The sequence below is a fragment of the Synchiropus splendidus genome, chromosome 1 (genome assembly GCF_027744825.2).
Source record: "Synchiropus splendidus isolate RoL2022-P1 chromosome 1, RoL_Sspl_1.0, whole genome shotgun sequence".
NCBI lineage: Eukaryota > Metazoa > Chordata > Actinopteri > Syngnathiformes > Callionymidae > Synchiropus > Synchiropus splendidus.
This window is the reverse complement of record NC_071334.1, coordinates 2,015,142-2,039,970: the sequence shown is the minus strand read 5'-3', so window position 1 is coordinate 2,039,970 and position 24,829 is coordinate 2,015,142. Positions and strand designations below refer to the sequence as shown.

At 47.3% G+C, this 24,829-nt stretch overlaps 3 protein-coding genes across 4 annotated transcripts; all 3 read left to right on the top strand.

The window, feature by feature from the left end:
• Nucleotides 1-1,862: 1,862 nt before the first annotated feature.
• On the top strand, nucleotides 1,863-5,367 carry LOC128752681 (gastrula zinc finger protein XlCGF8.2DB-like). 2 transcript variants are annotated; one of them, XM_053854149.1, is made up of 2 exons: nucleotides 1,863-1,962; nucleotides 4,034-5,367. In XM_053854149.1, exons 1-2 carry the CDS (start codon nucleotides 1,944-1,946, stop codon nucleotides 5,227-5,229), a joined length of 1,215 nt encoding a protein of 404 aa, XP_053710124.1. In that variant the 5' UTR covers nucleotides 1,863-1,943; the 3' UTR covers nucleotides 5,230-5,367. The 2 variants fall into 2 exon arrangements, with proteins under 2 accessions (XP_053710124.1, XP_053710135.1); XM_053854160.1 differs by lacking the exon at nucleotides 1,863-1,962 and adding an exon at nucleotides 2,038-2,105.
• An 11,849-nt stretch (nucleotides 5,368-17,216) lies between these two features.
• Nucleotides 17,217-19,050, top strand: LOC128752765 (gastrula zinc finger protein XlCGF17.1-like). Its single transcript, XM_053854379.1, has 2 exons — nucleotides 17,217-17,297; nucleotides 17,915-19,050. The coding sequence occupies exons 1-2, from the start codon at nucleotides 17,279-17,281 to the stop codon at nucleotides 18,847-18,849; spliced, it is 954 nt and encodes a 317-aa protein (XP_053710354.1). The 5' UTR covers nucleotides 17,217-17,278; the 3' UTR covers nucleotides 18,850-19,050.
• A 1,236-nt stretch (nucleotides 19,051-20,286) lies between these two features.
• Nucleotides 20,287-24,507, top strand: LOC128752643 (oocyte zinc finger protein XlCOF6.1-like). Its single transcript, XM_053854067.1, has 2 exons — nucleotides 20,287-20,390; nucleotides 23,123-24,507. The coding sequence occupies exons 1-2, from the start codon at nucleotides 20,372-20,374 to the stop codon at nucleotides 24,373-24,375; spliced, it is 1,272 nt and encodes a 423-aa protein (XP_053710042.1). The 5' UTR covers nucleotides 20,287-20,371; the 3' UTR covers nucleotides 24,376-24,507.
• The last annotated feature ends 322 nt before the right edge of the window (nucleotides 24,508-24,829 follow it).

Genomic DNA, 24,829 nt, shown 5'->3' with positions numbered 1-24,829 from the left:
CCTCCCACCGAGCGGTGAATTAGCACCGGTTGTATATGAAGAGTGTAACGACTGTGTGTGCTGCACCTCTGATGGCGCTTCTCCAGACAGTAGTAGGAGACGAAACCAAGGGGTCTGTCGACTGTCACCCGAAGAGAAGACGTGTTCTTCACCAGCTGGTTTTTGCAAACTGAAGATGTTTCGTCATCTATCAAAGCTACTTTGGTATTTTCCGTTTTGTGGATCACATATTCTATGAACCACTGGACCCTCTGGATTGGTCCCGCACCGTCACAAGTCAGCTCCACTGTCTGTCCAACCCGAAGGAAAAGCTCATGTACCCTCATCTGGTGCGTGTCACAGACGAGGAGAGTTGAGTTCCTCTCGTGCGTCACCTGTCCCTTAGTCCAGCACTGCTCCTGGTACTGACCCGAGTCTGAGGCATCAAGACTGGATATCCAATAGGAAGCTTTTCCCTTCAGACTGGAACCATGAAGGACGGAAGAGTTCCACAGAAGCTTCTTCTCCGCTCCGGCCCATCGTGAGATCAAGCAGAAGTCGGCGGTTTTGTCCAGGGTGAAGTGATGGCCTCCCCCTGCTTCCCGTATGACCTCCGTGTGGATGTTGGAGATGAGCGCCACCAGCAGCAGGACCTCTGCAGCCACCGCCATGTCTTCGTCTGTGAGCGTGAGTCCACTCTGGCTGCTGCTTTCTCAGCTCGATCTGGACACCGTCTGCCTCAAGTGCACGGTTTGTGGAACTGGAGTGCATCAGCGGGAAGTCCGTCAGGTGCTCTGTGTGCTACTTCCTGTTCGCTTTATCAGATGTAAAGAGACCTGATTTAGTGGGCTGAATGAGATCAAGGCCTGTTTCTTGCGGTTAATGCTGTGTTAATAACTGTGTTCATCTTGACAGTCACCAGTTTTTAATCTCTGCGGTCGCACTCGTCCGTGCAGACAGAGCGAAAAATGCCTTCGACAGCAAGATGCCTCGCTCTCACAAACGAAAACCACGCCGCACCAAGCCGTGTTGAGTTGCACCAATGTTTTCGGCTGACATTTCTGGGACGGAGCGCAGATTAGCCAGCAAACCACAGGCCACCTTCCGCCATTGTTGGTAACTCAGAAAAGGTCTGAGCCGCCTCTGTCACGCTCTTGTATGCGCCTGAGCGATTCTCTTCCAGAATCATCAGCTCCATCTCTGGGGCCTGGTGAAAGCTTTGTCTCCTCTGCTTCTAAATATTGTATGATAATTCTGAATTCTGGTGGAAGACAAAGAAAACATTGTTGAATCTTGAGGTGCAGGGGACATTTCCTAGTCAACCCCCCGAAACTACCTTCCCTCACATCACCCACAGAAATCAATTTGATTTTTAGCTATACACTAAGACAAATGCACGTTCATGATGTCACCCCGAATATTTTCATTGAAATGTTGTGGGTGTGCGCTGGTTTGTCGGGTGCTGTACTGCCACCTATTGGTCACGCTCTGAAATACACCCAAGTCAAGCGAGTCGCTTCCACTTCCGGCCATTCAAGGGAGCGGCCTGTACCAGTACAAAAGCACTGGAACAACAAACCAGTAATGTGTTCGCTGGCAGGACTGGTTTTATGTGGTTTTTGAGGCACAGCTGATAACTAAGCTTCAGTTAAGACTGCTGTTCAGTTAAGACTGCTGCCCTCTCGTCCTGGCCTCAGATAAACCAAAAAATACAATACAAAAGACAAGCTTTTTTTCTTTCTTTATTATCATTATCATTATTATTATTATTAGTAGTGTCTGATTCCGATTTCGAAGGTGCGACTGTCCAACTAAGTTTGACGGGGTTGAAGTACCGATTTCCACCGTTATGCGGCAACAGTCGAACTCAAGCAGACCGCAGAAGAAGAGAGGACCCGACCACGTGACACGTGGGGAGCACTTCTTCCCTCTTCTTCTCCGAACGTCAGAGAGCCCCACTGCAGATGGAGACCAGAAGACCAGGTGCTCACAGTCACTAGAGCGGTGCCCGTCTGTTGCCTTTTAAACCTGTGACTCGCTTCCTCGATGCGTCGTGTACGTCACTTGCGGCAGCCCAAGATGGCCGCCGCGATTGTAAACAGTAGTCTGGGCTCCTGTAATGTGATGTATGTTCGGCTTATATCTAACGGAAGCGCTGTCTTTGGGTCGCTTTTATGTCTCGTGCCGTTGATGCGGACGACAACGCAGGTGGCGCTAGCACTCGTCTCGTGCGCGGTGGTTCCGGAGATGCTGGTGCTGAGGTGAAGCGTTCGATCCACGCTTCTTTAACACCAACCACAAGGTTGTTTCTTTAGCTGGCGCCATCCGCTCCGATCCTTTATCTGCGCTGCCACGCGCACCTCTACATGTCGTTGTTTGTCGAGGCTCCTGGAGAGGAAGGCAGCAGTCGGATGTGGCTGGTGAGCCGCTGCTCGAAGATGAATCCGAAGAGACGCGTTTGTGAGAGCAGCTGGGTTGGCAATGAGAGTCCGGGTCTAGTCACTAGTTTCTGTCCTCAGTTTCAGCGTCAGAATCTTCTGCTTCTGCTCGTAAGACACCTGTGGCTTCTCAAGTCACTGAATGTTTGATGGACATCAACAGGCGCGTGCAGAGGTCGCTCAGTTAGTAACCCTCATGTCCACCTCCTCTGACTGTATGTCATGTTATCAGACCATGACCTTTTCCTTTTTGGAGCTCTCCTGACTCTGAGTTCGTCCAAGTCCAAGCATTTTACAGCAGACAAGCGCCCTCTGAAAGTCAGGACACTTCTCACGTGAAGCAACATGTCACTCAACAAGTCTTGCATCTGAAAGTGCACTTTGTGACTGTGACTTTCAGCTATGTTGCTCGCAGTGTGGCTTGTCAGAACCTCATGAGGCAACACTCCATGTCCATTCAGTGTGTTGTGACCGTCATACACGACTGTGGTGTGCAGGCGTCTCTGGTTATAGCGTCTTCATTAAAACACCATCTCTCACACCTCAATACCTCCAGGGAATCATGGTCAACAGTCAACTGTTTCCCTTGCTCTGTGACGTCGTGCGGTTTGTGAGGAACCTGAACAAGCCGTTTCATACCTTTGTTTGCTACTGCCAAGTGCTGTTGTAATCGTTTGCAAACAAATGTTGTGGTGGCTTCCGTTATCCTGATGCCGCGTGGCGAATCAGCTGGTAAAGCCAGTGACTGCATAAGCTGCATTTTGTTTTGCGACAGAAGCTAATGCTAACGTTTGTAAACGCAGGGTGACATCATACCTTGCCAAGTGGATTCTGATAGTGTTTCTGCAATGATAGTGCTCCACTTGGCAGCTCCCAGCGCAGTTGTTTTCTATCCGAACTGGTTGACCTGCGAACGGCCGTGGTCTTTGAATCAATATTGTTCATTTAAAAGCTCAGTACCTCGAAATCTTTAAAGGACTGAATTGGACAGTATGAGGTGAACGACATTTGTAAACTCAGCATGAACGTGAAGTGGTTGCAGCAGCATCGTGACACACATCCATATTACATTGAAAGTGATTCGGGCTCCTTACATTCAGTGCGTCTTTGTTTCTTCTGAGACCCACAGTCCTTCGCTTTGCAAACAAGAACAGTCGCGGTCGTTGGAACGAGTGTGGCGTTTACCAACACGGCACGTTTGCACCATGATCAAAGATTTCCTCACCATGGGAACAATAAAGAATGTCTGATCAAATCTAAAGTAAAGTTTTCAGTTGACCTAAAAGCCCACAATGTACTGCAGTTTTCCCACTCTGACATCACCCTTTCCTGTCCTGAATTCGCAACAGGTCTGAAAGTCTCATTTGTTTGTTAAAATTGCAGTCTCCCTCTTGGCCTGCTTGATCTCTTTCAACAGTTCAGTTAGAAAGTTAAGGGCTTTCCTAACAGTGGTTGTTAGATGCAGAAGACTTTATGAAAGAATCACAAATGAAAAACAAACGTTTGAGACATAAATCTTTTAACTCCTCAGTCATTCTCGATTACAATACCAACATTAGTTGTAGTACCATACAATACTATTGTGTAGTGACTGGGGTGTGTGTGTGTCCCTGCAGGTGTCCAGCATCTACTGGTGATGAAAGAAGAAGAAGATGCTACTGAGCAGCAGGAGTGCAGCTCCAGTCTGGATCAGGAGGGACAAGAACCTCCTCTCATTAAAGAAGAACCAGAAGAAGAAGATCTAGACCAAATCAAAGAAGAGGCCACCCAGTTCTCCCTCACTCCTGTCCAGGTGAAGAGTGAAGATGATGGAGCAACCAGCAGCTGGACTCAACACATGAAGACAGAAGCTGATGGAGACACCTGTGGAGGAGCAGAAGCAGATACCTGTGAGAAAACACGTATCCACTGTGACCACCAGAGGACCCTCTCTTCTGAATCTCACGATGACAGTAAAGGCTGGCGACTAAACAGTGAGACACATAAAGCTCTTGTCAGTGTGAAGGAAGAGGACACTACTCAGAAATCGCAGCATCAAGGAGTCATCTGCTCTCGATGTGGGAGGAAATGTTCCTCAGTTGTTGGACTGACTCGACACATGAAGTTCTGCTGTGGAGAACCTTTGGTTTGTTCGTTTTGTGGAAAAGGTTTTGAAACAAGGCAGAATCTGGATATTCACTTGAGAATTCACACTGGTGTAAAACCTTTCAGCTGCTCTCAGTGTGGCAAGTCTTTTACACAGAGAGGAAGCCTGCAGAATCACATGAGAACTCACACTGGAGAAAAGCCTTTCAGCTGCTCTCACTGTGGCAAAACGTTTACGCAGAGAGGGAACCTGGAGACACATGCGATTAGTCACACTGGAGAAAAACCTTTTAGATGCTCTTTGTGTGATAAATGGTTCCCACGGAGAGCAAGCTTGAAGAAACACATGAAAATCCACACTGGAGAAAAGCCTTACATCTGCTCCCACTGTAATAAATGTTTTGGAAACAAGGAATACTTTAATGAACATGTGAGAATTCACACGGGTGAGAAACCTTTCATCTGCACTCAGTGTGGCAAATCTATTCGAAGCAGACAGAATGTGAAGGTTCACATGCGAGTGCACACTGGAGAAAAGCCTTACAGCTGCTCGCAGTGTGGCAGCAGTTTTAGACTAAGACAAACACTGATGGTACACATGAGAACCCATACGGGGGAAAAGCCTTTCATCTGCTCTCAGTGTGGTAAATGTTTTACGCAGATTGGAAGTCTGAAGAAACACATGAGCTGCCACACGGGAGGAAAACCTTTCTTCTGCCCTCAATGAGGTGATAGTTTTCTGCTCCTCGTCACGTCTCTTTCGTAGCATGGTGCTGTGGAACTCGCAACCTACAGTAAATCAACCTACAGTAGCAGAGCTGTACATTGTGGGGGAGTTTGTCTTGGACGGGTTGAAAAATAAAGGTTTGCCTCAAATGTTAAACTAGAGATTTTGATTGGCTGCTCTGTTCATATCGCTGCATTTGCGATACTTATGCCATCAATGATCAAATCTGCACATCGGGGCCGGGTGGCACTCAGGCCTGCAGACCGGGGTCCACCGTCATGGTCCACCGAGTCACTGATAATAGATTTGTCTCTGTCACCAGTGCAGCATCTCTACTGCGTCTTACGGTGTCAGATTGTTTTCATGTTCCTGAGAGGTTGACACCGGTCTCCTTCTGATCTGTTATTCACTATTTATTCACCTGGTTATCGGGGTTGCCTCCTGAAACATGTGATCACACAAAGCATTTGTTCTGAGGAAAATGTCTCATTTACGTCACTTCCATCTATTACGGTTTCTTCTGCCATGACACATGAAGTTGTGAATACTGGAGCCGACTATCGAGTAGAAAATGCCTGATGAGTACTGAGAAGACTCATCCCTGAATGAGGAAAGTGAATTTCACAGCGATGGAAAACAGAGGAAACACGTGCATTCATAACCAGTGGGTCATTTCCTGAGCTATGACTGAATAACCACACTGCATATGTTACTGATCACACACGTTTCAGGAGGATTATAGCTCTCATATTATGAGTATTTTCGAGTTTATTGCCATCCATTTCAGCTCAAAATATAGTTTGTGATTTGCCCATAGTTGGCTGAGACCCTCCTCTGTCCTCTGTTTGACTGACTGTAGGAATGAGAGACCCGCCCCCATTACTTTGTGATGGTTTCTTTGACTTTCTTTGAAGGTCTGCAGTTACCTGTCAGCCTTGACGGTGGATACACAGAGAGTGTTTGCTCAGAAGCAAACATTTCGGAGTGGTTTCAGTTGGTTGCATCACACATTTTCCATGACGGTTTTCCGTTCAAGTGCTTTAAAACTGGGATTTCCTTTTTCAACTTCTTGGGTTGGGCAAAACAAGCTGCGTTACAAACCTTACAATTGTTCCATGAGAGAGATAAATGGTGGCCATGTACCGGCCAAACTCTGACAGATTGTTGAGAAGGTGCTTTTGAAACACTTGGAGATAAAAGAAAACACATCCATCCAGAACCCCTGAAGGCTTGGACGCTGAGCGTAGCCTCCAAGGACTTATCACACAATGGTGAGGAATTTAATAAACAAGGAAAGGAACATTTAATAAAGTTTCCTCTTAGAAAAACAATAGTTTATGTAATGCCTTGAATTGAATCAAGCTGTGTCTTGCATTGAGGGGATGTGAACCAATAAAGTCAAACCTCTTCAGGTGTTTGTGCTGCTAAAATCTGGATCTTGAAGCTGCTTTCTGGGGTCCTGTGTCTTTCCACCAGTCAGTTGGGGAGAAGGGCATGGAACTGGTGGGCAGTATTCTGAGGACCGGTGGGCCAGTAGTGGAGCATGAAACAGGGGAGTGCAAGCCTGCCATTTCCTCTGGTTTGCTGCTTCAATTCTTTATCATTCTCTGAGGCTGAGAATTCCAGACTGCTGTCTGCTGTGTCAGTCTTTTTCACTTGGAGGAGCAGAAGCAGGTCACTCTCCCTGTGACACCTCTGTTGTCAGGAGCAAGTGCCACCGGCTCTGAATCCACGTGTGTCCGGCACCTTGTTTGCCGAAGGCTGTCGCACGGAGAAAGTCTCTGTGGAGCACAAAGCCTTGTCTCCATTAGGATCGATGGAAGCTTGAATTCAGAACTCATATTTTATTCATATGACTGGTTCTGAAATTGTGTCAAACTACTACACATTTTTTAAATGTTGATCCAGCAGCACTTAAAAAAGAAAGTGTCCCTTGCCAAATCTATTCTTCGGCTGTTTCACATACCCCTCTGTAGAATCACGCATGGACTTGTCCAAGGAACTCATCTTGGGGAGTCTCCCATTTCATCTGCCATTTTGGTTTCAACTCTTCACCAATTTAGTTTCCTTTTCACGGAGGGGACATGACGACAACAACAACAGCCCCCTGTGAGCTCCGTAGGTTTTGTATTTTTTGGTGTCTGGAGTTCACAAAGTCCCTGGAGGCGTGAACTGTGAGGCCGATCATGAGCAGCGTGAAGGAGCGTGCGGAGCAGAGTGACGTGATCGACGCGCGCCAGCCCGGACTCCGTTTGCAGGCCAAATTCTTTCAGGTGCTTCGTCTTTTTGTTGATGAAAATGTTTCATGCTTTGTGATGCTTAGTTTTTAAAAACGTTCATTTCAATTTTCATCGTGTCAAAAAAGTGAACCTTCCCCTTCCGAGATAATGCGCGTGACGTCATCAGCAGCAGCCGGAAAAGCTCCTCTCCCTCTGACACCCCACGCGGATCGCGGTGTCAGCAGCTGCGCTGAACGGAAGAGCGTCGTGCTCGCGATGGAGCGCCAGGGACCGGGTACGTACTCGCTCACAGCAGCTTGGATGGTGTATTAAACCTGGAGAACAACACCATCGATGCGTCATGTGCGCCGCTGACTGAACACGAACTCGTGGAACAAAGAACGGTGGAAAGTGAAAACCGACTCCAAGGAGCTGCTCTGTTCCTCACTCCGTTCACATGTCCCTCCGCGTTCTTAAGGTGGACACTATAAAGTTTGCAGTTTCACTCAAGTACATGGCTGAATCACCGTCTTCACTTCAGCGACAGCAGCTGCAGTGAAGACAAAACCCGCAGCACTTGGTCCCGTGACCTTGGAAACTCAGCCTCAAGGGCTTCTTCTTCAAATGACATGATGAATTGGTTGTGTTTCAACATGCTTCCATCGTAATAACGACAATGATCAGGATAAATCCATGTTCCTTCTCCTCCATGTGTCGGACACTACAGTCTCTCAGGAGTGGAGTTTGTCTCCAGCATCACGCTTTGTTGATGTCTCAATAGAACAGTGAGTGCAGAGATGAGAAACTCAATGTTTCAGGTCTCTGGTAGAAGCCGCTGGTGTCTGGTGTCAGCTTTATGTGTTGTCACCTTGGCAGCAGGAGAGCTGCATGTGTTGATGTGAACCAAGGCAGAGGAGCGCGTCAGAGAACCTGTGAGGACCACTCCATCTCATCAAAGAAACAGGGATCCAGAGACACAGAGTCCACCATGTCATGATCAAAGCTTCCCTGGATTAATATTAAGCTACGATTGTGAAACAAACGCTGGTGTTGGCTATCAAACTCTGCAGAGCTGGAGAACGCGGCGCCGTCACGGTCTCGTGGTCTTCACGTATGCAAGTCCGATGCAGCGAGTGAGCATTGGGTTTATCAAATGTATCATGGATGCAGAATTCTCATCGCAGGGATTGTCTTTGGCAGTGTATCGTGCACTGTAAGATATCACCCAACCCCACTGGCTATAGCTGCACCTTACTATAAAAACAATAAAATGGCTCAGGGGCGTCGACACGTTTCACAAACACTTGACCTCATCTGTTCTCACTCATACCTCCAACTCATCTTTGCACTCACTGCTGATCTCTATATCATCAGCAAACATCATGGTCCATGGAGACCACAGCCTAACCTTCTTTCTCGGTCCCTCCAGAACAATACCAAACTAGAAAGGGCTGACAGCTGATCCCTGATGGACCCCCGCTCTCAACTTCAAGCCCCGTCACTCCTACAGTTCACCTCACCACTGTCTCACTGACCTCATATATGTGCTGCCCCTCCCTCACGTTCCTTCTCGGATGCTCCCTCATGCAGTACCACACATCCTCTCTAGAATCTCTGTCATAGGCTTTCTCCCGATCCTCCAAGACACAGCGCAGCTCCTTCTCACCTCCTCTGTGCTTCTCTATCTGCATCCTCCATGGATTGAAGTTCTGACCTTTTGGCCGGTCCACAAAGGGTTTACAGGGTTAAAACGTCAGCAGAACTGGGTTTCTGGTTAAGGTCAACCACGTGTTTAGGATTGTAAGGTTTAGGGTTGTGATCGAGGTCCCCACAAGGACAGAGATGCAAACCATGGCTGACTGATGCTCAAGCAAACGATTTAGTGTAGGGATACTTCCACCAGATGTTTTTGAATAAATGCATTTCTTTTGCTTTCGTCCCTGACAGCAACAGGTCTGGGCGGCTCTTGCTCAGCATGAAAACACACTTTCTATGACGGTGTTGTTATGTTGAACCAGAGAGAGGCCGTGAGAGATTTTCTACAACATGGACTGACTGACGTGTTTGTGTCCATGCAGATGTCTTGCAGCTGGCGGTGATTAAAGAAGAAGAAGAAGAATTCAGCTTAAGTCTGAATGAAGGGGGGCGAGCAACTCCCCTCATCAAAGAAGAAAAGGAAGAAAATAACGTCAAAGTTGAAGAAGACCTCACGCAGTTCTCCCTCACTCCTGTCCAGGTGAAGAGGGAAGATGATGGAGCAACCAGCAGCTGGACTCAACACATGAAAAGCGACGCGGGTGGAGACGTACACTCTGTCCAGCAGAGGTCGCCCTGTTGTGAATCTGACACTGATGACAGTGAGGACTGGAGAGAGACCACAAAGCCTCTGTCAAGTTCAAGCTCAAAAGTTCATGTCACTGAGAAGAAAGATGAGGCTGACTGGAAAGCACTGGTCTGCTCTGGATGTGGCAGGAAATGTTCTTCTGAAGCTGAAGTGATCCAACACAGAGAGTCGTGCTGTGCAGAACCGTTGACTTGTTCGTTTTGTGGGAAGTGTTTTGAAACCAAACAGAAACTGAATGACCACGTGAGAAGTCACACTGGAGAAAGACCTTTCATCTGCACCCAGTGTGGCAACTGTTTCGCACGCAGAGACAGCCTGAAGGAACACACCAGACTGCACACTGGAGAAAAGCCTTACAGCTGCTCTCTGTGTGGCCATTGTTTTGCGTACAGAAACGGTCTGAAAGAACATATGAACGTTCACACTGGAGAAAAACCTTACAACTGCACCCAGTGTGCTAAATGTTTTAGAACCACAAGCCAACTTACGAAACACACAAGAAGTCACACTGGTGAAAAACCTTATTGTTGCTCTCAATGTGGGAGTTGTTTTTCACAAAAGGGCAGCCTGAAGGACCACATGAGAAGACATACTGGAGAGAAACCTTTCATCTGCTCTCAGTGTGGTAATTGCTTTGCTCACAGATACACCCTGAAAGAACACGTGAAAACTCACACAGGAGAAAAACCGTTTAGCTGCTCTCAGTGTGGTAGATCTTTTACGCAGAATGAGAGTCTGAAGAAACACATGAGAGTGCACACAGGAGAAAAACCCTTCAGCTGCTCCCAGTGTGGGAAATCTTTTACAACAACAAGCAACCTGAAGGTACACATAAGAACTCATAGTAGTGAAAAGTCTTTCAGCTGCTCTCAGTGTGGTGAATGTTTCAAATTGAAGACACTCCTGAAGCATCACATGAGAACTCACAACAGGAAGAAAGCTGACCCATAGCAGCTGGAACAGTGTGCCATTACCTCAACACATGCGACGTGTCCTTTTGAAATCGAGAGGGCGGAGGAATTTATCCACCACTCTCTGAGTTGTGCAGCCTGTGAATGTACTATGCAGATTAGGTTTTCATTCATCATATTTCGAAGATACACACAAAGGTTGTGTAAACGTGCGGCGACTGATCAATAACCATGTTTCCTCCGGCAGTAGCTGGAGTAAGCTCTGCAGTCCTGTCTTGATTATTATAGTGATGACAGTTATTGAGTACTGTCGACTTCATGACAGTAGGTGGCGCTGTGGCCTCTTGAGTTCATCTGGCTTGACCCACTTGAAACTACCATGCAAACACCAGATTGTGATGGTTCAGTGCTGCCATCATCCTGAAGTGCTCAAAATAGGACGGTGCTGCGACGTGACCATTTCTTTTGCATCGCGTTGATGTGGCTTGAGAATAAAGGTGCCTAATTCAGGGAAGGAGTTATCAACACTTTTTTTCCCTGTCTGTTTTCTTTGTATTCCTTGACTGATTGGAGTAACCCTTTCCCCAGCCTCTCCCTCTAAACCTAACCTGAGCCAGGACTCGGAAACAAACTGAAACCCAGTTATAATGACCCACTTATTTTGAAGTCTACATCCTCAAATTGAGGCTTAACCTTGTGGGGACCAGCAAAAACGTACCCACGAGTCGGTGTGTTTCCAGGGGCTGGTTCCCAGTGATACATCTAAAGCAGGTATACACACCTGAGTCTTGTGGATCTCCGTATTTGAGCAGGTACTCTGTGTTGGACAGGGATGACTGACTCCATGTTCCTGTGTCCTTTTCTCAGAATTCACCATGCTGCACACAGCTGTGATCCCTTCCAGCTGCCTCCGCAAGCTTTTATTTGAACCACAAGAAAGATGGAGACGCGCATTTCTGATAGAACCATTTATCTTTTCATGACAACATGCCGTCTTTTATGGAGCACCGCTCATGCATCCGGATCTGACACAGAAGCACAGACTTCAAAGATCATTTCAAACTCCCTCTGAATCTGTTATCAGCTCATTCATGAGAAAGCAGCCGCAGGAGCTTTGGCGGTGGTGAAGTTGACATTTTAAGCGGTAGATGTCAGCAGAGCGAAGTCCAGACAAGTCACGGCCACAGAAGAAGAGCACTTCCCGTCCTCCAGGTGACATGCAGGCTGTCGTTTGTGCGGGACTGAGCCTGAAGGAACTGTGATCTTCTTCTTCTCTCGGAACGTTGAAGCAGCTCCGTCGCTCCAAAGAGAATCCTGCTGGAGATGGAGACCGTGGGACCAGGTACACGCACTCACTGGAGCTGGTGTTGTGTGTCACATCGTCCGAGTCCAAACGCTGTGGCACAGACGGACTAAAAACTCAAGTTTTCCAGTTCACTTGTCTCTGCTGAAGACACACGGACGGTTGATAATCTGCTCGAATGAGTCTTTATGCATGAAATACCGGCTGAGCTCTCATGAACTAAATATTCCGCAGTGTTTGTAAGTCGTTCATCCTCTTCTCTGCGACGGCATAAGAATCCATTGTCAGTATAAACGGTCAAACTAAAAAACAAATCATCAAATGGCAGATGCGGATGTTTGTCTGTAAACCAATGACGCTGGATGTTATCTGTTCGCAGAATGTGGTGCGTTCAGGGCTCCTTGAAATAACAGTGTGGTGCTATTTGATGTTGACATGACAGTGTGGTGAGGTTTGGGTTATGGTCCGGCTCTTGATGTTTTCATGTCCTCGACAGCTGGTTCACGTCTTCAGCCTTCTGAGAGCTGAACTCATTGGTTGCAGTTTATTGTTTCCCTGGTGGAGAGATGAGTCACTCCAATGAGCACCTAGACTCATGCACACATCAGAACTCTGTATGCTGGTTGTAAAAGAAGCAGCGGTGAAGAAGCTTGAGCACAGTCCCAGATGTTGCTGTGAAGGGGGAGGGGGGTCATACTTTGGTTCCAAAAGGTCAGTCAGGCAACAAAATCCATTGTTTCCCAGGACAGAAAGAGGTTGATCATCCAGTGCAACAGATCCTTGTTGGATCCTTGTTGGACCTGTCACCAGCATCATGACTTCACTCTCTGTCAAAATCTGCGTCATGGGTTCCAGATGATCAGCAGGCTTTTGTGCATGACAGGCCCGGCAAGGCAACAATAATGTGGTGGAGCGCGGCGGTCTGCTGACATCCTCAGCTCCACTGCATGGAAACACAGTGTCATGAAATCAGAGAACTGCTATTGACACGACACGAGCGCCTGGTGCTCTGCACTGAGGAGTTTGAACAGACAAGGCAAGATGGCCACTGGATGTGGAGACTGTTCAGTTGTTATTGGCGTCTCAGCTGCTCCACACTGAACTCAACTTTGTGTTCTCAAACTTATTGTGCCGCATAGCCATCGCACAACGAATTGATGACAAAAAATTGTGTTGCCAATGTTTTCCATCATCTATTTTTTAATCAATTTTCTTCATTTGTTGTAGCCTTAGAAGATGCTGAGCTTCTCTCTGGGAGTGAACAGGATGGAAGTCAGAGAGGCTGGATGGAGATGGTTTGGACATGTACAGAGGAGAGAGAGAGAGCCAGTACATTGGTAGATGAAGATGTTGAGATGTTGGAACTGCCAGGCAGAAGGTGGAGAGGAAGGCCACAGAGGAGATGGATGGAGGTGGTGAAGGAGGACATGAGCTCTGTAGGTTTGAGAGGAGAGGAAGCAGAGGACAGGGGGAGATGGAGGAGGATGATCCGCTGTGGCCACCACTGAAGGGAGAAGCCCTCAGAGAAAGAAGGTATCGCTCCACGTGCTTCATAACGGCTCAATGTGTCTGGATCATTTGAGCCATGATTCGCTGGAGGAAGTTGTTCAGTGACTGAGGTGTGCGTGTGTCCCTGCAGGTGTCCAGCAGCTGCTGGTGATGAAAGAAGAAGAAGAAGATGCCACTGAGCAGCAGGAGTGCAGCTCCAGTCTGGATCAGGAGGGACAAGAACCTCCTCTCATTAAAGAAGAACCAGAAGAAGAAGAACAGATGTTCAATGTACAAGTGGAAGGAAAAGATTCCGCCCAGTTGTTGTGAAGGATGAAAATCATGAAGCTGCCTGCAGCTTGACTGAGAATGTGAAAACAGAGTCTGATGGAGACAAGTGTTGCAGAGTTGAAGCAGCCAGTGACTTGGCTCTTCAACCTGATCGCCAAAGGACTTCTGAATCTGACACAGATGACAGTGAGGACTGGAGGGAAAACAGTGACGCTCAGTCAGCATCAACCTTTATGAGGACTCTAAAAGTTGAAGGCAGTACGAAGAAAGAATATGCTAGTTCCAAATCACTGATCTGCTCAGGATGTGGAAAAAAATGTTCCTCTAGTCTAGTCTGGACTGACTAAACACTCGGCGACCTGCTCTGGACCTTTGACTTGTTCTGTTTGTGGAAAATGTTTCGACAGGAGGGAGAAGCTGAATCTCCACATGAGAGTTCACACTGGAGAAAAACCATTCATTTGTTCTCAGTGTGGAGATTGGTTCACACAGAGAGGTGCCCTGAAGCTGCACATGAAACGATGACAGTGAAGACTGGGCAGGAACCAACAGCTCTCAGTCAGGTTCCAGCAGTGTGGGGAATCCAAACGTTCATGTCAGTCAGGAGACAGATGTTGAGTCACTGATCTGCACTAAATGCGGCAGGAAATGTAATTCAAGGGCTGGTCTGGCTCGACACACAAAGTCCTGCTGTGGAGGATCGACTTGTTCAATGTGTAGAAGATGCTACAGAACGACAAAGGTGCTGAGGAGACACATGAGAACGCACCATGGAGTGAAGCTTCATGTGTGCTCTGTGTGTGGGTCTTGTTTTGCACACCGAGAGGGCATGAGGGAACACAGGAGTGTTCATGCAGGGGAAAGACCTTACCGCTGCTCTCAGTGTGGCAGGTGTTTTAAAACCAGTAGCTACCTGAGCATTCACCAGGGACTGTGCACTGGTGAGAAACCTTTTGGCTGCTCTCAGTGGGGTGTGTTTTAGGAAATCATGCCGCCTTTCTTTACACGAAAGAACACACACTGGGGAAAAACCTTAAAGCTGCTCTCAATGTGGGTGTTGTTTTACGCAGAAGGGAAGCCTGGTTGTTCACATGAGAAAACACATTGGAGAGAAACCTTATGTCTGCTCTCTGTGTGTTGATCGTTTTGCTGTGAGTAACGCTATGAAACAACACATGAGAGCTCACACCTGAGAACCACCTCATTGCTGCTCTCATTGTGGTAAATCTTTCACGGGGATTGTAAGCCTAAAGAAACACATGCTAATTCACACAGGAGAAAAACCTTTTAGCTGCTCCCAGTGTGGCGATTGTTTTGCACGCAAGGATCGCCTGAAGTACCATATGAAAAGTCACAACTGTCTTTCAGCTGCTCCCAGTCGGGATGTGACGTCGTAGGCAACACAGTTTGATTCTGACTCAAGCAGCTACCATTTGATCAGCAAAGGATTGGCACCGCAACAGAGGAGTTTCACTTGAGTTACTGATGCAAAATGTCAAGCAAATATAATAATTATTTCAACTTTGGCTGTGCTGTTTTACTGAAATTCTCTTGAAATGAAAAATGTGTACATTGAAGTAAGACAAATTCAACAGCAGCTTCTTAGTTGGAAGTGGCAGGCGAGAGACTCCATTTTCTTTTACTGTTAATTGTAGTGATGCTGAGATGAAGCTTCTTGAATCACTGAGGCAGTGAGAAAAATGGGTTCGATTCATGAGTCTACCCTTCAATATTTGCTCTCTGGCTCCACCAAGTGGACATTAACTATAGGATTCTGCAAGCATGAACTTTTGTTGCCCAAAGCTTTCAGTAGGATTGTCACCAACAATATAAGGCATAGATGGGGGGAAATGCTGTGATGGGGTTTGAGAAGACATGGATAAGATGCACACACACTACCTGCCCTATATCTGTTATACATACTGACCTTGTTGGCAGAGATAAGATCAAAGTGTTCCCAAACCAGGGAAAACCTTCTCTTTCTCGATGGTTCCATGACAACAGTAATCGATAATGGATACACAGCTGCTCACAGGTTAGACGGCGAGTGAGAGAATGCCTCAGCGCGTCCAGTCAGCGAACAGTACAGAGTCCTGCCTGCACCCCAGTTTGACCGCTCGATCACATCGGTGGGAGTGGTGGCTGTTATCCATCAGATTAAACTCCAGAGGTGGAGCAGTGAGCAGAAACAGCTGACGGTGTGTGCAGCTACGGCGTGAGACATTGATCTGCAGTTGTAGATTCTGGTTTGAAAATAAACCTTTGCTCCTAAGTGTGTTGCTGAAAGGCCTTGCTGTTGACCGAGTTTCTCATCTCGTCTGTGACACCTATCGGCTGCTCATTCCCAAAAGAGGCGTTTGAAAGTGGGGTAGGTTGTTCCCTGTGAGATCGCCATCTATTGCCGTATCCATGGTATTATGGGCAGGTAGTGAAAGCGCGGAGTGGTTGTTCCTTCAGGCGCCTGGTTCTGCGAGCAGCAGTCCCAGTTCTGTCATTTATTTAGCGCATTATTTATTTATTACATTTTTATAATTAAGGATATCTGTACGATGGACCAGAGAGTCTCAGCTGTTCCCTCAAGGTGGAAAAGTGCACCAGCTGCACCAGGGCACTCGATGGTCTAGTGTCCTCCAGAGGGACATGGATGTTGAATGTTTGCTCCATGTTTTTACTCCGTCAAAAGTTGAAGCCGTGGCAGTGAAAACACGACACAATTGTGGTTTGATTCTTTCCTTAACAACATATCTATTATGTAAGGTTTGTTTCCTCTGATGATCATGCTGGGAATCAACACCTACTGATACACAGACGGAGAAACGTATGTGGCGTTGACTCTAACACGGAATAAACACAATACCCTGCTACACTTCTAGATGTGAATTTGATATTTCAATTTTGATTTATGTATTTAGTCATTTCATCAGCGCTAATCATTGTCATGGCATGAGTTTTTTTTTAATTTTATTTTATTACTGACAGTGTGTTGCAGTTCCTGCTGTGCCTGTCATTGGTCACAGTGATTCCCAGTGTGTGTGTGTGTGTGTGTGTTCTTCATCCTCACAGAGGAAACTAGGTTCCTGACAATACGGGCAGCATGAGTTTACAAGTCGCAGCGAATTATTACAGAGTAAAGATCAAGTGTTCTGGCTACTGGACCGCAATTCATGGTCATGGATCGTGGTATTTTAAATACGATTGAATCAGATCATTTGTCGGGCAAATCTATCTAAACATCTTGATGGCATCAGTGAGAAATATATTGGTTATTCCTGCGTCGTCTTTGAACCTCACATCGAGTCAACGCCCGGTTCAGTTTGGAGGTGGTGACGTACACAAGTCTGCCGGCAGATGGCAGCAGTGAGACGTGGCGTCAGACACGACCTCCTACGAAGAAGACGACCTCCTCACGTGACGTGCAAACGCTCCTCTCCTCCATTTTCTTCCCTCGAAAGACAGAAGCGGCTGCGCCGTGCGAGGAAGAGTCCTGTTGGAGATGGAGACGCCGGGACCAGGTGCGGACTCACACTGGAGCTCATGTTGTGTATTAACATCGGCATCGATCGTGAAATCACGGAAGAAGAGGACGACACTTGTCGACTTGAGTCTTCCGGTGAAAAGTGCTGGAGCTGAGCTGAATTCAGTTCAACGTTTCCTCCACGGCAGGTCAAATAGCGCAGTAAATACAAAGTGAGAGTATAGAGGCTGCTCCGGCTCTGTTTAGACGTAAACGGTTTTGACATTCAAAGCAAATGGTTGCTTTATTTTGCATATATTCACGTCACGTTAACAGTCAATTTGCTCTCCGTGTCATGCTGATAGTGATGTGCTGAACCTTGTTTGCACGCTCGTGCTTAGAGTGATGTCACGTGATGTGATGGCCAGACAGAACATGACAATACCAAGCGTATACCGTGAGGGGAGCGTGTGTCCAGAGGAGGGCGCTGTAGCATAGCTGGTCCTAACTGATATTCAATTATCATGACCCAGTTTTCACCCTCAAATTGAGGCTGAATCTTAAAGGTCCTCACAAGGAGGTGTGTTTCCAAGAGGTTTGCTCTGTCCATGTTGATCCAGAGAAAGCTTGTGGTGGAGTTCCTAGATTGTTCGCTGACTGTGTGTGTCCCTGCAGATGTCCTGCTGCGGGTGATAAAAAAAGAAGAGGAGTGGAGCTTCAGTCTGAATCAGGAGCAGCAAGAACCTCACCTCATAAAAGAAGACGACAGAGTGAAAGTAGAAGAAGAAGCCACCCAGTTCTCTGTCACTTCTGTCGCTGTGAAGAGTGAAGACGATGGAGCGGCCAGCAGCTGGACTCAGCACCCAGACCCTCAGAGGTCACTGAGTTCTGAATCTGACACGGATGACAGCGAGGACTGGCGAGAATCCATCGACGCTGAGTCGGGTTCGAAAGGACATGTCAGTGAGAAGAAAGATGATGCCGATGGCATGTGGCTGGTCTGCTCTCGGTGTGGGAAGAAATGCTCTTCAAGGGGTGGACTGACAAAACACATCAAGTCCTGTGGAGGAACCGTGTCTTGTTGGGTTTGTGGGAAATATTTTAAAACAAGTCGGAAAATGAACTGCCACTTGAAAATTCACCCAAAAATTCACAGTGAAAAACCTTTCGTCTGCTCACTGTGTGGACGCCGGTTTGAACGCAGGCACTGCCTAAAACAGCACGTGAGAATTCACACGGGAGAGAAACCTTACAGCTGCACTGTGTGCGATAAACGTTTCCGGACAGCGAGCCAACTGACCTTACACATAAGAACGCACACCGGTGAAAAACCGTACCGCTGCTCCCAGTGCGGTAGTAGCTTCACCTATAAAGGCAGCCTGAAGGATCACGTGAGGAGGCACACTGGAGAGAAACCTTTCATCTGCACTCTGTGTGGCCATTGTTTTGTCCGCCGAGACAGCCTGAAGGACCACATGAAAACTCACGACAGAGTGAAGTCGTTCCACTGCGCCCAGTGTGGCGAGTGCTTCAAGTGGAAGAAGCTCCTGAGGTCTCACATGAAAACTCACTCCAGCAGGACAGCCGACTCACTTGAACAAATTTACTGACTTTGTTATGAGTTCATCTGACTGGACCTGGAAGCAACCATGAGACGGCAGTTGGACTTGGTACAGACCGAACAAGCTGCTGCATCAGAGCAACGGTTCTACGCTGCCTCCACCCTGGAGCCGTTTTAGTTGCACAGAGCTGCAGCAGGGCAATTTCTTCTGCGTTGCGTGAGCCGTTGCTGGCGACCATGTTGTTTAGGAATAAAGGTTGATAATTCCTGAGATCTTATTGTTCTCATGTTGTCCAAGTCATTTCCTAAAACCACTCACTGAATTTGTCCTCCTTTCGAGAAGTAACGCCTGCTCTCCTCCTCCCTGCTTTGTGAATGGAATCAATGCTTCTTCCTGGGCAGTTGACACTTCTGTGTTTACAGTGGCGCAGCAGAGGGAAGATGCGGCCGACCCAGTCCAATCTGAGCTGGCTAGATGCAGGTGTAATCCAGCTGTCATCCGCAGTATGCAGGACGTGTGGTCTGTCAAAGAGAATTCAGAATTTATCTCTTGGATTGGACCACACTGTTTACATGGGTTTGATGCTGCATTTTTACCGTGTGGTCCCAGTCAGTGCTGTTTGACCATTCAGCTCTGTGGCCTGTACAAGGCAAAGACCTTTTGTCTGCTCTCACTGAGAAAGACGTTGCAGCTGGCCTCACACACGAGAACTCACACTGGTTGAACGTCTACCACCCATGTGCCAACACATCATTCCGTCAAGGAAGTTTCTCCTCCTCATGTTGACTCCACGTGCTGAGGTTCCAGCTTTATTGTTTATAATGACAGTCTACCCTTGTGTGGTTCTAGCATGTGGTTGGTAGCAGAGACAAGAGAGAATCTCTTTGGAGATGATCCAGTCGCTGGATCTGGCTCTAAACGTGACCAGCATTGTTTAGTCTCTCTACTGACTCGGGTCACCTCAGTACTCACTGGCTTGGTCTGTGCTCTGCCTTGTTCACGACTGTAATGTCCCTCAGAAGAAGCAGTGGTCTGGTGTTACTTTGGTGGGTGTTCTACCACGCCTCCACTCCGCAGAGTATCAGAGCACAGCAGACTTTGCTCATGATGTGTTTGGATTTTCTGCTGTTTTCAAACATTCAACAAACATTCTGCTGCTTGTTGTGTGCTGTTTCCTGCTGAGCTGCTCGTACTCGTAGTGAAACCCAGGAATGTTGAATGTTTGTAGAGAGAGGTCACACATGCAGTCTATACCGATCCTGAACTGTATGTGATAATTTGCCCTGAAAACGTGTCGAAATTATTCAGTGCTTTTCCAATACACTGCCCTCAGAGCCGGCTCAGCGGCGCGCTGCTCTGCGGTGGAAAAGCTGACTCGACCGTCACGAGTTTCCATGTGGACGCGTGACGGGGGTCAGGTATGGACTCCAACCGCTAGATGGCAGCCGAGTGAACTCAAGGCTAAGAATCACCTCAGAAGAAGAAGGGGCCGCTCCACACCGGAAGTACTTTTTCCGGGATCCGTTTTCTTCTCTCACGACGCTGAAGCTCCTGACAACGAAAGCAGGGGATGGAGACACAGAGACCAGGTATATACACGCGCACGCACCGCAGCGGGCGTGGTGTTGCGCTCGTGCCGTACGTGACGCGGTGAGGAAGTGAGAGGTTCACAGAGACGCGCGGAACCTCTCTGCAGCTGCTTTTGTTTTCTTCTGTCACCGAGACTGCAGTGTTGAATTATTTTGCAGTTAGGATCCAGTAATTCAATATTCAGTCATTTGCATTGTGTCTGCCCTGTTTTTCATTCATGAAACACAGATCCAGGTCGCCAACTGAAATGTCGCTGAATGTGATGCTTCGCATTTCCTCCGTGCGAGGCTAAAGAAATCTAAAGAGTTTTGAAAAAAAGAAGAAAAAAAACCTCGGGAGAAGGTCAGGGGTGCCACAGTATGAGATTTAAGAGCCGATGCTTGCGGAGCTGTGAATCATGCCGCGATATTTCAATATCTCAGTGTGGATATGTTGGATGCTGTATGACTTCAGTGGAAACCAAAATACCAAATAAACGTGTTTTTTTTCTTCACAATTACTCAAGGCAATGTATCTGCAACAACGAGGTGTAAGACCACCTTCTGTTGCCACCAGCCAACGTCATGCTGAGTCGCAACAGAAACCATAGCCAGGTTTGGCTCAAAGAACCTACTGACTTCACAGCGGTTCTGCACTCAAAAGAGGGAACTCACGAGTAACTGAGCCTGTGAAATACAGCAGCCGATACACACACCCGTTTCTTCACCTTTAACCAACTTAACTAACTTAACCTCTGAGCCAAACCAAAACCCCATTATAATATATTTTGTAGTTTTAACCCTCAAAATGAGACCTGCCAAAATGTCCTCACTTTGGAAAAATATCCTCATTCTGTTGATTGAAAACTCACAAAGATAGAAGTACAAGAACACACACTTGAGTGTGAGCATTTCAGAATATTGGTGGGACTTTACTGGGGTGTGTCGTTCACCTCCGCCGGGGCCGTCCCACTCGGGCAGGTCGGAGAGAGACCACCGAGCTTCTGAGAGTCCAGAATCAGCAGCGAGTCAAAAGCCTCTAAGAGGGGTGGACCAAACGTCTACATCGATTCTTCCAAAAATCCATCCTTGTCAGACGTATTGCTCTATATAAAATATTATGTATTTTTTACGTTTGGATGTTGATCACTTGTGCAGATATCTCTAAGGTTGAAGGTGCCCATAAAACTAGTTAGTGAGGTTGGCAGTGGATTTGTGGGTGTTATGGGAAGCTCCTGTTCTGCTGTCTGATGCAGATGCTATGTGGTGTGAGACGTCCTGCAGTTTCCAAATGGATGACGGTGGTCATATCAGGGAGCTGAGAAAACTTTGCCCCGTTATTCGCGGAACGATCCCGGACGAAAGAATGACTGAAGTCTGTTGCTCGCTGAACTCAAGTCGTGCATTCCTGCCGCACGTAGAGTATGAAGAGACGGACCGGGTGAAAACAGCTTGGTTTACTTCTCATGATTAAAAGCTAGTGTTTTTACTGTCACAAATTCAGTACAAGGCAAAACTTTACCCTCTGTTTCTCTATCGCTTCTTGGTTGGTTGTGTTCCGTTACGCTCCGCCACAGTTTCTAAAAATAGCCTCCCACAACTATTTTTCATAGGTTGCGCTGCCAGCTTTGTTCAAGACGTGCGCACAGCAGTCGAGGCTGAAGCGCATGAGGCGCATTAAGATTTATGGTTGACGCGAACCGTGGCACCGTACATGAGCTTGACTGATATCACCGTGAAGAGCAAGTGCCTGCAGACAGGTTCTTCACTCGAGAGCACAAAGAGGAGGTCTTGGCACATGGACTGAAGGAGGCGAATTGTGATATGAAATATAAAAATTATGATTCTTATTTTTACATACGCTCACGTTTGTCTTCCTATCTTAGTTAGAACCATGGTTGACATCACCCTTTCCCCAGCCTCCCCTTCTAAACCTAACCAGGGAAAACACACAGCCAAACTAAAACCCAATTCAAAGTAAAAGCCAAGACAAACTGTAGGGAAATACACCTTAAATCTATCTTCGGCGTGTTCATTTACTGACTCCCAAAACTCCACAAGCTGAAATCCAAAAGAATGTATGAGCTCAAGTGGTGGAGTGAGACCTGAACCTTTTCATACACTTTCAGTCCACCAAGGCTCAGGCTCCGGTGTTTGGTCCTGGGCTCTTCAGGTCCTGGTCTCCATGAGTCAAAGTCCTGGTGTTGTGCTGGCCGACCTCACTCGGTCTGGAGCGACGTTGATGAGTCCTTCCAAATGCTGCCTTTTATTGGTGCTAGCTGTAAAACGGACGACACGATCCACTCTTCTGGTTGGCTTGTTTCTGCTGGTCTGGTCTCTGTCTGACTCCTTGGTCCATCGTGAATCCTCCTCCTCCATCAATGATCCCCAAATGTTCCTTCCTGAAGCTGTATCCCAGATGTTTCCTGCCTCTCACGACTCACTCTCTCACCTCACACATTCCTCTATACACACAGGGTCAAACTGAGGTCACCTTACCCAATATAACACCATCTGTTGGATTCAATCTCCTCTGAGGTAAAACGTTATAAAGCAGTTTATTCCATCCCAGTTGATGGGACACCATCAGAAAACACCAGTGTGGCCTCATGCGGAGATGCACCACAAACCTCCTTTGCCTTGAGGATGTTGACAGCCTATTGATCAGAAGGAGATTCTGTCGATGCAGTCTGAGGTGGAGTTCCTAAATTGTTTCTTCGATCAGTGACCAAGTCATGTGTGTGTCCCTGCAGATGTCCAGCAGCTTCTGGTGTTGAAAGAAGAAGAAGGGTGCAGCTTCAGTCTGAGTCAGGAGGGTCAAGAACCTCACCTCAAAAAAGAAGAAGAAGAAGAAGCAACCCAGTTCTCCCTCACTCCTGTCCAGGTGAAGAGTGAAGATGATGGAGCAACCAGCAGCTGGACTCAACACATGAAGACAGAAGCTGATGGAGACACCTGTGGAGGAGCAGAAGCAGCCAGTGACTTGGATACACCTCTCCTCCCTGACCACCAGAGGTCGCCTTGTTCTGACTCTGACACTGATGACAGTGAGGACTGGTGGGAAACCATTAACACTCAGTTACGTTCAAAGTCTGTGGAGAATACAGAAGTGATTTCAGTCAGTGAAAAGAAAGATGCTGTTGTTCACAAATCTCTGATCTGCTCTAGATGCGGACGGAAATGTCTCTCAAGGTCTGGACTGACAAATCACGCAAAATTCTGCGGTGGACCTTTGACTTGCTCATTCTGTGGGAAATTCTTTGAAACAAAAGACACCCTGAATGACCACATGGCAGTTCACACAGGAGAAAAACCTTATAGCTGCTCCCAGTGTGGTAAGTGTTTTACAAACAGACTGCTCCTAAAGGAACACATGAGAATCCACTCTGGAGGAAAACCCTTTGTCTGCTCTCAGTGTGGTAATCGTTTTGCACGCAGGAGTTGCCTGACGAACCACATGAGAGTTCACACAGGGGAAAAACCTTTTGTCTGCTCTCGGTGTGGCCGTTGTTTTGCCAGGAGGAAGTTCCTGAAAGAACACATGAAAATACACACAGGGGAAAAGCCTTATGTCTGCTCTCAGTGTGGCAATCGTTTTGCACGCAGTAGCTGCCTGACAAACCACATGAAAGTTCACACGGGGGAAAAACCTTTTGTCTGCTCCCAGTGTGGTAGTTGTTTTGCCCGAAGCAGCCGACTGAATGACCACATGAGAGTTCACACAGGGGAAAAACCCTTTGTCTGCTCTCAGTGTGGGAAATGTTTTGCACGAAGCAGCAAACTGAATGACCACATGAGAGTTCACGGCAGTAAAAACTATTACAGCTGCAGTGACTGCGGTAAAGGATTTAAACGGCCGTGCAACCTTACTTTACACATGAGAACTCACACTGGTGAAAAACCATATCGCTGCTCCCAGTGTGATGGATGTTTCAGGATGAAGTGTCACCTGAAGTCTCACATGAGACGTCACTCCAGAAAGAAAGGTGACGTGGGGACTGAATAACTGAAGCCTGTCAAAGGTCCCACCCTGAACAACAAGAAGAAGAAATGGCATCAGCGATGCAGGACTGAAGGGAAGGAGCCTTGCTTCAGACTCCAGTATGAAATGTATTTACCTAATGTTATCTGGGTCTCTTCAGCCATGATGTAATGTGAAGGCTCACATTAAATACGTTTTCTATTTTTGTACTTTCTGTCCTCCTAAAACCTCTCGAGAGTCAGCCATGATCATGACCAAGGCTCTGGGACTGAACTGGAGGTGACGTACTGTCAGCAAAAGATGCTGAGGTGATCCATGTTTCAAACACATCATTCTGTAAAGCAAGTTTTTCTTCCTCATGTTGACCCACTTGGAGGCTGATGGTGCTGCTCTCCACGTGCCATCATAACAGATCTCGCGAGCGCTGACGAGTCCTGAATGTGTTTTGTGTTGAAGCCATTTCATCAGGACTCAAGCA